At 40.2% G+C, this 15,769-nt stretch overlaps 2 protein-coding genes across 7 annotated transcripts in view; one reads left to right on the top strand and one right to left on the bottom strand.

The window, feature by feature from the left end:
* Positions 1-10,690, top strand: LOC147170149 (afadin- and alpha-actinin-binding protein). 6 transcript variants are annotated; one of them, XM_086081709.1, is made up of 14 exons: positions 1-239; positions 314-415; positions 1,385-1,473; positions 1,543-1,611; positions 1,711-1,831; positions 1,908-1,986; positions 2,070-2,190; positions 4,386-4,539; positions 4,628-4,731; positions 4,808-4,969; positions 5,037-5,148; positions 5,472-5,628; positions 9,200-9,281; positions 9,357-10,690. In XM_086081709.1, exons 2-13 carry the CDS (start codon positions 364-366, stop codon positions 9,237-9,239), a joined length of 1,260 nt encoding a protein of 419 aa, XP_085937835.1. In that variant the 5' UTR covers positions 1-239; positions 314-363; the 3' UTR covers positions 9,240-9,281; positions 9,357-10,690. The 6 variants fall into 6 exon arrangements, with proteins under 6 accessions (XP_085937835.1, XP_085937834.1, XP_085937833.1 ...); XM_086081708.1 differs by having other exon boundaries at positions 9,200-10,690; XM_086081707.1 differs by lacking the exons at positions 9,200-9,281; positions 9,357-10,690 and adding an exon at positions 7,056-7,722 and having other exon boundaries at positions 306-415.
* LOC147170150 (uncharacterized) overlaps positions 7,439-15,769 on the bottom strand; it is a 16,059-nt gene continuing 7,728 nt past the window's right edge. Inside the window, exons 6-8 of the mRNA XM_086081702.1 lie at positions 13,363-13,496; positions 10,398-10,502; positions 7,439-10,313 (exon numbers count right to left, since the gene is read on the bottom strand). Coding sequence (XP_085937828.1) covers positions 10,235-10,313; positions 10,398-10,502; positions 13,363-13,496 — 318 coding nt within the window. The 3' untranslated portion in view covers positions 7,439-10,234. The remainder of the gene's footprint in view (positions 10,314-10,397; positions 10,503-13,362; positions 13,497-15,769) is intronic.

Raw genomic sequence — 15,769 nt, forward strand, 5'->3', positions numbered from 1 at the left:
GTGCACACGAAGGCTCACGAGCAGAACCTTTTTGTCAACCAATTTGGTGGAAAGCTTCGAGTGTTCAAAAAGCTTCATCTGCCCATCGCTGGTCACCGTAGTAGTAATTAGTGCTCCATGTTCAGCCCAGCCATGCAGTATCCGCTCCTCTTCATACGTTATTTGTCATTGCCTGCTAATTAGTACAAGTGCTAACACATGAGTGGCTACACCTACAAGAGGCAGTTGCACTCCTCAAGGTAAGACATGGGATGCAATTTTATTATAGTTATGTTTGCTATTATGATTGTTACTAATATTAACAGTTTTCTAGAGGAGTCACAAGCGTGAGTGGAATTTATCTTGCTACAATTTGGCTCCCATATGGCTTCAAGGTTTGCTCAGACAAGAGCTGGAAAGAAGCAAGAGTTTCCAGGTAAATTTAGGTGGCCATTTTTATGCAGGACCAACAGTGCCAAATAACAAATTATATAGATAATGGTGCATTTATTTATTTATTTCAGTATTATTATTATTATTATTCAATTCAACTTTATTTCGGACTCTTGGTCCAATGTAAACAAACATAAAACAGAGACTCACACAATAAAAAAAAAAACAGGGTCGGTTATGAAGTTATTATTATATTATTATTTTTATTGTTATTGCTGTTGTATTTTTAAATATTTGTTTGTGTGTGTGCGTATATATGTTAGAGCTGTCAAACTATTACATTTTTAAATCAGATTAATCACATCTTAGAATTTTGATTATCACGATTAATTGCTTTTTTATCAACATTTTTTCCCCCCACCAAATTTGAAGAGCACTGGTTATGTGTTCATTCTTTTGACATTTAATGTTATGAGGGCGTCTTCAACATTTTTTGATCCATGGCACACGCTCATCCTGCTTTTTTTCTAATCAGTTAATTACTTGCATAATTTAAAATGGGAAAAATGACCCCAATATTTTGACATGAACAAATATTATAAATGTGATACGCAAACATTTATTAAATGCTTTACTTTAATGCATGTATGTGTGTGTGTGTGTGTGTGTGTGTGTGTGTGTATATATATACAAATGGCCCCAGGGCCGCGAGTGAGACTCATGGATAAGCATACAAATGTGCATTTGTTGGCGTAACAGTGGGTCTTCAGTTTGCAATGGAGTTCCGTTCCTACAGCAGTGATATCATTTGTATGCAAATTCAAACATTAATCCAAGTTAAACCAGTAGTAATGTCATAATTACAGATAAATATTTGTGTACCAACACTTTTACATCACTATGCAGGTAGCTGCTTAATTTTATAATGTGAAACACTTTGAGTTGCATTCATTGGTATGAAATAAAGTTTGATTGATTAATGTAATGGAAAGTTACCATCGTTTTTCTTCAGACTCTTCGTTGAGGGACCTCAGCACTCTCGGTAAAATCAAGCACGGCATCCCCTCATGGGAATCATGTGATCAAGCAGAATCCCTCAGGGTGAGGAAAACAGCACTACTGGGTATGGTGCAGGCTTTCTAACTTACTCAGCAAAATCTTCTCCATTAGGAGCAACTGAAAGAGATGGATGAGCACGTGGCCAGACTTCAGGACATGCTGAAGTGTGAGCGGGCCAAAGTAAGAGGCATGTTTGAGAGCCACTGGACAACATTCTATTTCTACCCAGTGAATTTTCCCACTGAGTGATGAACAATGTCTTATTTCCTCTTTTGCAAGAGCACCCGTTTGCAGCTAAAGGTCAACCAGCATGAAACGGAGCTGAGACGCAAGGAGCAGCAAAGTAACAGGATGAGGGAGCGACTTAGTCAGATGTCTGACAGAAAGGAGAAAGGACCCTGTGGGATGATCAGAAATAATCCAATTGCATCTTTGTGGGCTGTATGTCAAATATTATTTTCTCATCTTCTCCGAAGCCATGGAGTTGCTGAACCTCCTACCAGGGGGTAGGGGCAGAAGTGGGAAGCCAATCAAGTCATCCCAGTTCACTGCAAAGTAAACTGAACTCTGATAGCTTGCAGTGTTTGCTAAGAAATCGCTGTAAAATGTGGTGTATGTTTATTTCTTCCTTTGGCTAGGCAAGAGGAGGCAATGCTGCATCTGATGCTGGAGCGCAGAGAAGCAGAGCTCCGGGAAGCAATGAAGCTGCGACACAGCCTCACCACCTTACTACATGCTGTCAGAGTTGACATGGAGCGGGTGGGGAAAGAGAAACATCCCTTTATTATTATTATTATTATTATTATTATTAGTAGTAGTAGAAGTAGTTCCTTTTTGAACATAAAACATATTATTATTATTAGTTCCTTCTTGAACTTTATCACAAGCCACGTTTTCACTTGCATTTTTGTTAAATTAATTTAAACTGATTATTCACCATAGATGACACGGCTCAGTGCTCAAAGCAATGCCAAAATTACCTTTTGTGTACACTCGGGTGGCGACTTAGCGAGGAGCATGCACAACTGGTGTGTTCTTACAACCAAATCACACTGACTGCGGAACGGCCGCGGTGTGTTTTCCGTACGGCCGCCGCACGGACTGCAATTCACACTGCATGCGTTGCGCGAGCTGTCCGCGTTCGGAAATCTGCAGCCGCCAGACCACAAGATCACGGGGGTTCACGCTGGAGAGTTGTGTTCACGCGATAACAACCGTGTGTATATAGACTCCTATTTGTAAACAATAGCCACATTTGCCTGTCAGATCGATATGCTTTTGAACATTATTTCTGTGACTTCTACCATGGGTAAGTACATTTTGTTTTTAAATAGTGTTATTTTGTCTTGTTTAATTTAATCTGAGCTCGTTTTTTGTCTTAAATGGCCGACTCGTCATGCTATGTAGTTTGCTAGCTTCCCTCCCCAAAAATGAGTTCGCAAACGATATTATTTTGAAATATACCGGATCTACCTTGATGCAGACGCTCGACTTCCGGCTCGTGTAATTTCTTCAGCTTCATGAAAATCCGCATACGTCGCCCGGAAAAAATAAAACGCTTGCGGAAACCTTCCGCAGCGCCGCATCCGTTCCGCACCACATACGAAACGCACTGCAGCTGGTGTGAATTGACATGCAGACTTGAATGCTTTCTATTCCTTGCGGTTGCCGTACGGAAAACGCGCCGCGTCCGTTCCGCAGTCAGTGTGAATTGGGCGTTACTCCTCTTAGTGTGCTGCACCTTAACTCATTTGCGCCCCAAAACTTAAAAAAAACGTTCTATGTTAAATATTGCCATGGTCCAAAAAACGTATTTGTACGTTACATTTTTTAATTTTTTTTTTAATTTAAGGCTTTGATGCAGTCTCTGACCTGAATAGGTCGTTTAAAGCAAAGGTAGTTATTACAAAAAACGACCAGCAGGTGGCAGCAGAGTATAAGATCAACCAGGGCCATGTTTTAAAAAGCTATTTTCCCCAGTGTTTTCAACAGGTTTGTGAATAATGATGAAACTTAGCTATATTATAATGCTAATTGCTGCAAAACGGAAACATACAAACATACTTTTTTTTCCTGACGAAAGAAGAGACGCTAATCTTTCTTTTGGTAGGTTCCATATTTTATAGCAGTAGAACACAATATTCTGTGGGCCTTGCAAAATCAGTCAAAATCCAGTAAAACAGCCGAGAGTGAAGGAGGTTGCTTCAGTGAAAATGGCTGGGAGTGAATGAATTAACACAGCACACCAACTCCACATACAGTTCATAATTTGTGTGTCTCCAAACAAGTAATCTGATGTAGTACCAACACTGACCTGAGAGTGGTAGCATAGTGCCTCAGGGCACTCAGACTTCTGGAAAATACAAAGAAGCAATTGAAGAAAGCTAGGAAATGTTAGCGTATCTGGTTCCTAGATTGAGGTTCCAAACTTTTTACTTATAAAGGGATACTTGACTCATTTATAGTTTTTAAAGGTATCAAGTGTTCATGAAAAATAATGAAGTTACCACATTAATTATAGACAAAATTATCTTCTTACTGCTAAAAATAGCTAAATGAGTCAAGTATCCCTTTAATTTTACTGTGGTGAATTTCTTGTTAAACACAAAAACGCAACACAACCAGTTGCCCCTCCATTTATGTTCATCAACAGCGCGAGTTTGACAATCACAGACTCCGTGGCTTGCGCGACCTTGGTGTATAATCGGTCCGAAGAGCAAAAATTTGGCCTAATGGTGATTATGTACACGCTCAAATTAAACCCCAAATTGGGAGTACTGCACGAAGCAATAATTTGAAAGCACCAGTTAATTTCACAAATATTTATAGTTTGTATGTGTCTGCCAAAACACTGCAAATGGAAAGACCTTTGTGGATTAATTTTATTTTTAGGTGTGTTTTTAGGGACTTAAAATGATTAAATGCTATTGTAATTCTGTCCATTTTCTTTTAAGACGTTGTCAAACCCGGAGGACGTTGAGGACGGATCCCCAAATGGAGACAAACGGTTGACTCAAGCTGAGGCAGTGCTTGGTGACCATGTGACAGGAGGTGTGGTTCAGAGTTGGAAACGCGTGCAGCGAAGGCTGGTTGACCTTGGACATGAGGGTAAAAACATTGAACGTGACCTAATTGTTGTGTTGTGCATTTGCGCAACTTTACCTTTTCTTGTTGCCATCTTTCCGTTTGCGTGCAGGCCACACAGGCGATGGCACAGACCATGACAAACTCTTGGCTCAGCTTGAAACGGAACTGAAAGAGAGTCAACAAATTGTCAAATTACAACAACAAATGTTGCAGGTGTTATTCTCATTGACGTAGACTCTAATGACACGCATCCAAACTGGTTTTGACTTTTAATGGTCATCTTTTTCAGGACAGCCTTCTCTCACCGATCCCATCTGAGCTGACTAATTCTTACTTTTTGGAAGAGTGGGAGCGTCTCCAAGTGCACTGGGCTGACTTCACACATCAGAGACGGACTTTCGAGAAGGAGAGACAATCCTTCACTGATGCCGCCATACGTTTAAGTCGCGAGGTGAGAACATTCAAATTCTATCTAAAAAACTGTATTTGTCTGGAAATGAACATTTTTGTGTCAACAGCGTCGTGACTTTGAGAATCTGAAGGGCTCTCTCATGAAGCAGCAGTATTTACAGGATTCTCCTTTGTGTAGTAAAAGAGCAACAAGCAACAACATGGATTGCACCCACTGTAGTAAGTAGAAATCTGTGTGGCATAAGTTTTTTTTTTTTTATTATTTTTTTTTTTTACTCATTCACTGCCATTGAAGCTATAAACAAAGATTCCATTTCACTGGGCTGTCTTGTTGCAGTGCGCAGAGTCTCGAACCTGGGGCCCCATTTGTAACAAGTCATCTTCTAAAGCACGACAGTATTTTAAAGCTGCCTCTTATTCAGAATGCGATAGTGACAGCATGTCTTGACTAGTCCTAAACTATGCACCCCATTCTTATTTGATGCTTGTGTTAAAGTGTGGGTAAAATTCAAATCTGCCGTTTCTGACTCTGGATTTCTCAGGCTTGGGGCCTGCCAGCATACCTGGCTCTGTTCACATTTCTCCATCTTCCACCGAATCCAGCCCCGTGATTGTTTCAGGGTGCCATCAGGGAAGAGTCAGAGTTGTAACGCCCAGTACGCCCGAGCTCTATGCTGCCCTCAGTTTGTCCAACCACAGGTCAGCCAAGTACATGTGTAATTACTAATGCTCGAAGTGGGTCGTGGACAGGTAGTAAAATATTACAGGGGGTCCACGGTTTACAACGTTGCAAACATACAGTGCTGCTCAAAAGTATGTGAACCCTTCAGGCATGGTCAGAGTTTTTGTATAAAGTATTAAAATAACCTTGTTAAATGTTTAGTCAGACCCCAATCTACAATGCTGACATTGAAATAGACCTGAACAAAAAGAATGATAATATTGTTATTCATCATTGAGCAAAAGACTCAATTTCATGGGTGCAAAAGTATGTGAACTTCTCACATAATCGGACATTGCACCTCCTTTTGCAATGAGAACTTCATCCAAACACGTTCTTTAGTGACTTTATCAGTCTTTCACATCTACTTTGGGGGATTTTTGCCACTCTTCCTTGCAAAATGCAGCCAATTGAGAGAGGTTGGATGGGCGTCTAGCATAAACTGCCTGCTTCAGGTCCCGCCACAGTATCTTGAAATAATTTAAGTCAGGATTTTAACTGGGCACATCCAGAACATGAATCTTGTTGTTCTTTAGCCATTCCTTGGTTGCATTGCTGGAATGCTTTGGATTATTATCATGTTGCATGATCCATCTTCTACCAGGCTGTAACTTCACAAAGAACAGCTTCAGGTTATGTTCCAGGATTTCACAATATTCCTCTGAATTCATGATTCTCTGGATTATGCGGAGTTGTCCAGGTCTTGAGGATGAAAAGCCAGCCCAGAACCTAACATTCTCACCACCCTGCTTCACTCTAGGGAGAAGGTTCTTTTGCTGGTATGCGGTGTTGACTTTTCACCAAACACGACAGTTTTCCCCAGACAGATGTGCTGTCACTACCCACTTCCTGAGGTCCCCTGAGATTTATTTTCCTCTCAGCATGACTGACCTGTATGGGTTCACCCGGGTAAGACTAAAGTGACGTGGTTTTGTCTCTGATTCAGTCAGTGATGCACAATTTCTTTTCTCTCATTTCATTGGTCCATTTCAGTAGTTAGTTTAGCTACCAATACAATCCTACTTGACTACTTGTTTTAAGCAATGCAGCTCAGGGTTCACTTACTTTTGCACCTACATGAATTGACCAAAAACTATTATTTTTTTATTTTTGGGTTATGTCACCGCTGTCAGTGGGACTATATATTTTTTTATTTTTGCTTTGTCAACAGTTAGGCTTTGCATAGACTGCTTTCTACCTGTCTCTAACTCAAGTTCAAACATTTGGATCCAAGTTGAGGTATATGGATGTATCAAAAATGATCAAGGAAAATAAGTTATTGAATTATTATTAATATGTTGAAACAATAATAATAATAAAAACGTGTTAATCTTTTCGCTTACAAAACAAAATTGTGTAATCATGAAGTTGCATGTTTGTACAATGATCCGTTTACTGTTTCCAGAGCCAAAGGGGAAGAAAATTGCTCCGCGAGCTGGGATGGTGCGACAGACGGGTTGTACGCAAACCCAGCTGCGCCTTTGGATTGCTCATTTTGAGGCAATTGAATTCCAAGGCTATATTAAAACATGCATGTTCCTAAAATTAATAAAAGTTAAGTATTTTATTTGTTTGTAAAAACTCTATTTGGGGAAAACCTTGTTAAACATATCATACATAAAAACGGACACAGTAAGTACTTTGGTAAAATGAAAAAGATATGTAAATGTATACACTTGTGAATAAAAGTTTTATTGATTAGAGAACACATGGTATTTATGCACTATAGAAAAATATGGTTTAAGAAACAAGAAGCTGACAACAAAGGAAGCTCAGAGGTATTTTTTTAATTGATAAATCTGCATGGATATTAATTATTAAATGACATTTTTGTTACAAATTTAAGAAACTTAAAATAATTGTCTATTTCAATCAAAAATAATTTGAATAAAGGTTTCAAGTTCAGAAATGTTCATTTATGGATATAACATTTTCACAATAAAACATACAAATTAACCAAAGTTGACAATTGTTTTGTTCTTAGATTCAAAAAGAGTAATGCTTTTACCATCCAATATAATCTTGTTTTGATTCATACACAAAATATTTTTCAATATCCTTCCAAACAACAGCACTAATAGGGCAATCAAAAAAATAAATGTGTTACGCTTTCCAGTACAACATTAGAAAAACAAGATTTGTCATCAATATTTACAAAATGTGAAACATGTTTGTTGGGTAAATATTGTGCAATATTTTCAAAGTATGTAGCGAGCTATATGTATAAGTAGCGGGCTACTATGACATCACTACGCCCACAAAGCCTCAAGCTTCTTGTAGGTATGCCCTACGGAAACACTCAAAATGTGTCATTAAAACCTGGTATTGCCATTTAGTATAAAACAAGTCATTTAGTAGTAAAACTAGGCAGAACAAAATACAAAGACCTAGTGGAGAGGAAACTGACTTTGGGGAGGGCAAGGGAAACATGGCAGGACCTGAACAACATGATGGGAAGGTCTGCCAAACCGGAAACATCCACCTGTTTAGACCCTGCCTCCCTTGTAGAGCAATTGAACATCTTCACACGCTTTAACAACACTCGCCAACCGGTTACTTGGACACCAGAGAACATCAACGAACAGCTGGTAACCAACATCTTGCGACGAGTGAAATCCAACAAAGCGGCAGGACCAGACAGGCTTAGAGGCTCAAAGGGTGTTCCACCCAACTCAGCGGTGTGGTGACCACTGACCAGGTTGTTCCAACATGTCCTGGACTCTGATACAGTCTCCAGACAATGGAAGGAATCAACAATCGGCCCAAAAAAGCACGACCCAAGGATCATTATGACTACAGGCCAGTGACCCTGACCTCGATCCTCTGCAAATGCAATGAGGGTCCTGGTGGATCAAGTCTGTACTGGTTGACAGATTGGACCCACTTCTTGCTTAAAAGGCAAAACGAGACAGTAATATCAATAGCAATATATTTTCTAAATGGCACCAAGCAGCAATGTTTTTACGAAGCATTAATCTAAAAAAAATCTTTATAATTGTGAGGGAGAGTGTCTTGGATGTTGATCTGAAAACTGTGCTTAAAGATTAATTTCATTCTATTCTAGTATGTGATGGGGAGAGAGGGCGGGGCCTCCTAATTGCTTGATGCCCCAATTTGGTCAGGTGACACTGGCTGCTATTTGGAAATTATACTTGTGTATGTTTCTGAATTTTGTGTATGGATTATTTAGAATTTCAGCCAGCGCAGGGCTCATACATAAGGTTACCATACTTTAAACATAAAGCTGTATTTAATAAGGGGGTGGGGGGGAAGTTTGGCAAAGGGCAGCATGTGTCGTGTTTATTTTTAAGTGAAGTCACACGTACTGCGCGCGCGCAATTAAGTTGTCAAAGGCCAGCGCCAGACACCGCACCGTCAGCAATTTTTTTTAGCCACGTGTGTAAAAACAAAAAAAACGTTGTTTCAAGCCACACGCGGTTTCAAGTTTCAGGGCATTTGTACAACAAAAATGAGCGTAATGGCATACCAACATAATTAGAATGTCAACTGAGGGATCAATAAATGTGAAAATTCATGTAATATTTTTAGACACAGACAGAATCTGAAGAGAACGCTGGTCACCCGTTGAGTGCAACCCTACCTTCAACGTGATGGATTATTATCGCATTAGGTATATAACGCCACAAATCACATCATGTTAATGTCAAGTACAATTATACAATACTTCAATAAAATTAACTTTTAGATTTTCGTTGAGTGCTCGCCGATGGAAAACCGCCGTCCAGTCTCGCCGAGCGGCTTCGAAAGTCCCACGCTCGGAACACGACGGAGGTCCACCATTTGCCAAAAGAACCGAAAGCGAGCCTGAGGCCAATGTTCCAACAGTTGAGGCTCAGGTTCCAAATACGGGATTGCCCAAGCAACAGCCATTTGACTGCAACTGGGAATTGGTTCTTCATTCTCATCTGTCAGTCCAGGCCGGTTGGGGAGAGGGTCAAAACGTCGCTGGGAGACTGCACGTCGGCAGAGACCCGACCTGCCATCTCGCGAAGGGATGACACCAAGCGCTTCTGTCCCAAGGTCGACGGCTTCTACAGATCCCTTTACGACAATTCCAGGCGCCGCTGAAGGTCGGCTGACTACAAAATGCTCCAATGATTGTGAAATGTGTTGAACTCGCATGTGTATTTTCTGCTTTTTTACCTGACAGACTGCCTGCTTGCAAACTGCTTTGTGATTTCAAGACGCGGTCGACTCGTTTCTTACTAAGTGTTGTGATGTTCAAATAATGTTCCTCAAAGTATATTTTCAGTGCATGCGACCTAGAAAAACTTCAAAAGTTCCTCTCCGTTTGGGGAGGAAAAAAAGTGTTCGTGATCAGCACCCAAATTATAACTTTGTTGTAAAACCTACACTTGTTTGTGGCTATTAATCTTTTTGGTTCCGATGCGAAATAATTAACTTTGAGACACTGCTGCAAGAGATGAACCCAGTTTTACTAAACAACAAATCTAAACAAGGCAATGTAGGCTTTAAGTGAATATCAAAATGTAATTTGTGAAATTAATGAACAAAGAAGCAACGTTTATATTGAGCATTAACTTGGCATGCAGCGGGATCGACTCAGCGGGGTAAACTTCTTGAATTTTTACTGCCACGCCGAATGTTCTCGATCTCTCGATGAGCCGCCATGACACTTCGACTGGAAAAAATGAAGACGAAAAAAAATCGTAATTATCAAGAAATCCACAAATGGCCAGAAAAATAGAAGGCTGGATGGCCTAACTTGAGAAAGGAGAGTTCCTTGATGAGTCCACATATCAATGCCGACGCATCTTTTTCGTGGCCTGCAAATGGTTGAACAACTTTCTCCTTTATGGCCTCTTCCTCACTGAAGGAGAGACAAATATTTGAAATCTCTTTGGTTAACGTATTTGATGTCGACAAAGGAAATTCAGAATCTTCTAAACGATGATACAAACAAGCAGACATTTTCCAACAGGAGTTTTGTGTGTAAAAGCTGGCAAAAAAGAAAAAAAAAGCCACAATGTCGACCAGCGAGAAAATTCAACTGCACAGTTAAGCCAAATGTTGCTTGTCCCTCGCCGACGTCAACAAATTGAAGGCTTGCTTAAAATAAAGACGAGACTGCAAGTAATTGACAAATCATAATTTCATTGAATGTTTGATTAAATGACGATCGACACGCTGCTGCTAGCTTGCATGGGATCCGTCTTATTCATGGTGAGCAATGTTAATGTTAAGCTCACATATTCATAATTTAAAAAAAGTAAAAATAAAGATAATATAATACAAATGAATGTGCATTTCTATTTTGTATTAATTTCTCTGATTAACTGGACTGGGTGAAGAGGCCTAATGCACACATTATATTTGAATAACGAATTGGTTAATTTTAATTACCTAAATTAGAAATACAATTTTAAAATAATGACGTAAAATATATATATTAAAAAAACTATTTATGTTTTTATTCTATCTAATTTAATGATTGGCTAATCATTTATTGAACACAAAACATTACTAAGGGGGTAGAAACACTAATTTATAGAAACACTAATTTATAATCAATAACTTCTTTATTAGAGTTCAAACATTACTGACTGGCATTTTATTAATATCCTTTTCCTAATTTCCCTATTTATAAATGTCAGATACTTGCATGTTCTCACGGGTCTATTGGCAGTTCTTTCTTATAAGTTGGTATCCAGCAAAGTCAGTGTAAACTCATTGACTATGTTTACATGCAGGCAATACATAAATCTCTTTCAAAGCTCGAATATTGAAATTTTAATTATTAAAATAAATGAAAGGGACATTCATTTGTGTTCTGCACATGTTCTATCTGCAAGGAATCTTGGTCTTTTGAGTGCAGGAACTACTTGTATGTGGTGTCTGGCGCGCAACCCAGGGTAAATACTCAAGCAGAGGTAAACAAACATGGAGAAATTCAGACACAGCACAGCGCCACAATTTTGGAACGAGGAGGAAACCTACTATTTTTAGTTTGGTGAAAGATATGAATATTTTCGTTTTTTAATTGATGTACAAAGTATTGAGATGGCAACATCTACAAGAAGTTGACTGGAATGTTGCGCGAGTATGTTTGCATCTTGACATTGTCTCGGCGCTGCCGTAGATGGGGATGTCCCAATTGATTACAATTATCAGGAGTAACTCTGCTCACGCATGTAAACAGGTTATTCTGAATGTTTCAGAAACCAGGGTTTTGACCTTAGTCTGAAACTTGGTAGCATATAAACATAGTCATTGGCTATTTATGCACAGACACCAAATACATTCAAACAAGTTACAGGTGTGGAAATATACACTTAAGTGCACTGAAAAGGTCAATCCGGCCAGCCGGCATTGTCCATCTTTCACTCATAAACTCGATGTATTTTTTGGTCAGGAACATTATATTACTTTGCATTTTCCCTTTAATCTGTTTTGGAGAAGTCTGTAAATAACTCATTTCAAAATTTCCCTTACAAATCCAATATACAGTAGCTACACCGCGCCAAACTGAAGTATTACTGTGACGTATGTATCCATGGTCAATGTGTTGTGCAATTCACAGGCACAAGACGCTTAACACATTGTGGTTATGTCAGCCAGCTTGCGACGTCGAGCCAAGCTGCGCCCGGTCTGCGCATTCTCTGTCTTTACATAAATGCGTAGTGACTTGACGTCACTGTTTACACTTAAAAATGCCATTGTCCTTCCAGAAAGTGTCTGGGATGGGCGAACATGTTTCAAACAATGTATAATGTGTTTTTATAAAGCCAATGTTTTATAAGTGTTTAAACAATTGTGACTACAGGGAGTCCTCGAGTTACGTCTGAGTTATGTTCCTACGCTGGCAATGTAACCCGAATTTCAACTTAAGTTTCACCGTTAGTAGATATTTACATCGAAATACTTTGTACAGTAATTTTAAAAAACATATTTGCGCAACCTGGAAGAGCCGGAACCAGTATTTCGTGTTTCCGCACGCACATTCTTTGCTGACGGACGGCAGAGCGGAGCTAATTCAAACTTAAACACGGAAACGTGACGCGCCTGATGACGAGCCGACCTGCTCGATGGACGTCCGTTGCTGGAGGTAACAACAACACAACAACACAACAACTTTAGATAACTTTAAAATGACGTGATTACTGTGGGAAATTAACGAAAAAGAAGGTGCTACGGACGAGGTATGTGCGCCGTAACGTCGAAATGACGTAGGTTGCGTACGGCGTAACTCTGACTAGATTAACTCAATCTTGATAAATCATGTGATGTTTACATCAATCTGCACGACACACCGCTGACAAGCGTGGTAGAACATGTCAACGGCAGATCGGCAGGTCACGCCGCATGTAAACAGATGACCAGATATCTTTGATCATAATTATTTAAATCAGAATGGCAAAAATGTCTACATGTAAACCTGCCTCAGCGCAGGGCCGGTGTGTTTTCGACCAATTTGGCCTGCTTTTGAAATCGGTTACAGTTATCTGACAGCAAGTTAGCTTGCAAATATTTACCACAATTGATTTTTTTTTTACTTTGTAAAAAGTGTGTGAATTTGAGAAATTATTATTATTATTTCCTGCGCTTGATTAAGCCCTTAAAATCCTTCTTGAGGATTATTATCAATATCTAACAAGTGAATCATAGACTGAAATTGATGAGAATGAACATTTAGCATGTTTTACCATTTCTACTTTAATCTAAATACTTACATCAACTCAATGTTGTTGAGCTGCGAGTCTGTGACAAAATCGAAGCACCCAGATCCAAGGAAGCCAGTGGGGTTCATGGTTCGCGGGTGCTCCGTGTTCACAGCACCAGAACTGGGATCATCATCATGACCAGGCTGTGTGCGACGAAAATAAACACACATAATTATATATATATATATATATATATATATATTTTTTTTTTTAATATGTCCCACAAAAACGCAAACTTCTCGCTTTCTTATTGGCAATCTTTCGTTTTAAGGGCACAATGACGTAGTCATGATTTGGATGACATGTTAGTTGTCATGCTTTCCTCAGGCTTTCACATTAATATAATTTAAAATAACGATTTTAAATGATGCCCCTCCGTGAGCCGCCACCTGCACAGCCTGAAAAGGCAACGTGGGCCCCCGTTCCTATGGCCATGTTAGAGTTTGGTTTGCATTGCCGGCAGCAATTGTTACAGATTCTGTTCATAACTTTTATGGACAGAATCTCTAGGCGCAGCCAAGGCATTGAGGAGGTGCGCTTTGGTGGACTCATCAATCATCTCTTTGGTGCTGTTGGCTTCTTCAAGCTGCAATCGCCAACGCTCAATGGAGCAGTTTGCAGCTGAATGTGAAGCAGCTGGAATGAAGATCAGCACCTCCAAATCCGAGACCATGGTCCTCAGTTGGAAAAGGGTCGAGTGCACTCTCTGGGTCAAGGATGAAATCGTGAAGGAGTTCAATTATTTTGGGGTCTTGTTGACAAGTGAGGACAGGATGGAGCGGGAGATCGACAGGCGGATTGGACTTTGTATTGGCCTGCTGTGATAAAGCTGAACCGAAATAGCGATTTACCGGTCTACGTTCCTACTCTGATCCACGGGCGCAGATGGCACTGGGGACGGGGTGGGGGACGTGTCCCCCTCAGTTTTATGAAGACCACGATCCGTAACCCTCCACTTTCGAAGGGTTTGCTTGACGCGTGTACGCCTGCGAGCACACGTTTTGCTGCCTTCATCATACTCAGCACGGCTTTCCCCCGCTGTGGTCGATATTCTTCCAGGCAAAAGAAGGCAGTGAAGAGCGCCTGTGGCATATAAACAACACTTCACCCCATTAGAAGTAGAATTTCTTTTCTCAATAAACTAACGACTTCAGCAGTTTGGGATGAAAGGTCTACATACATTTAACAAAATAAATGAAAACAAAGAATCGGGAGGGAGAAAACACTGTTGTTTCACGACAGCGTTTGCTCGTCCTCTATGTTTTTTTTCGCGCAGACCGTCCACTTATTACCGGCAACCGCCCGGCTCCTAACCTGCTTGCGGGAGTGGGAAAAAGGGCGGCCGTCTGAAGGGATCCAGACCTTCTCGCCGCTTAATTATGCACAAGCCATCATCCCGAGCCACCACTTGGGCGGAACGGTGTGAGCTCCAGACCCAAGGGAGGCGTGCACCGGGAACAAAAGCACCTATTCGGGCTTGCTGCAGGGAATCCCCGGGCGAGCCCCCGTCCACTGGTAGCCCGCTTTCAAGGTGCGCGGTGTCGGCAGACGCCGCGTGGAGGGTCGAGGTTGGTGGAATTAAATGAGGTTTGCAAACGTGTTTTATTTACTTGCAATTGACTAATGTTTGTTTTGTGAATTATTACTTTTGGTTTTGTATTTTAGTTTACACACTGAGGTGTTTTGTGTACTGCGCATGTCATTAGCCGAAAAGAGAGAGTGGTGTAACAGAGCGAGCCTCGTTCAAGAGAGTGTAAAAATATTGCGAGACGTGCTAGAATCCTGTCCTGCCGTATTTGGTTTATTTAGCAGGGAAGACGGCAGAAAACATCATAAACTTAAACTATTTGTAATCCGCCTTTTACCCAACCTCCCGGAAACAACAAAAACATCTTAGGGTTACACTGCTCTGTTGTACAGCTAAATTGTGATACAACTACTGATGCCCTTAAATTACACAAAACATATCGGAACTTGTAACTCTAAGTCAGGATTTTAATTAACCTTCTTCCTCAAGTTGGATCTCAAACTCAGCAAGGTAAATTAATCTTACAAGCCAAGCCAGGAGGCTATCTGCCCATCATGTAAACATTATAGTTACATGTTTTGTTGTGCATTTAGAAGGCTGGGAAGCGCTGGAAACATGCAACTCTGGCTAGTATTGTTAGAGGTCTAAATTCCGATTTTCAATTGAACACACCATCACAGTGCGAATGACTCTTTTACCACCACACTGTTAAAAAAACCCGTGTTTGCTCAATGTGAAAGATAGAAGGAATAATATTCAGTCAGTGTTTGTAACTTTTCTCTCCTTAGCTAGATAAGCCTTGACATGTACTCAACGGTAGCTAAATATAAAAAAATTATTAAAATATATATACATGTTAATTGCTGCATCTTTGTTTTTTATTATCTA

Source organism: Leptonotus elevatus, chromosome 8 (assembly GCF_054856555.1).
Source record: "Leptonotus elevatus isolate MCC_2025b chromosome 8, RoL_Lele_1.0, whole genome shotgun sequence".
NCBI lineage: Eukaryota > Metazoa > Chordata > Actinopteri > Syngnathiformes > Syngnathidae > Leptonotus > Leptonotus elevatus.

Coding starts and splice junctions, on each gene's coding strand:
- LOC147170149 (XM_086081707.1), top strand. CDS start 364: ATGGCTTCAAGGTTTGCTCAGACAAGAGCTGGAAAGAAGCAAGAGTTT. Junction 1,474..1,542: donor ATCAAGCAGAATCCCTCAGG/GTGAGGAAAACA, acceptor CTTCTCCATTAG/GAGCAACTGAAAGAGATGGA. Junction 5,629..7,055: donor CTCAGTTTGTCCAACCACAG/GTCAGCCAAGTA, acceptor TACTGTTTCCAG/AGCCAAAGGGGAAGAAAATT.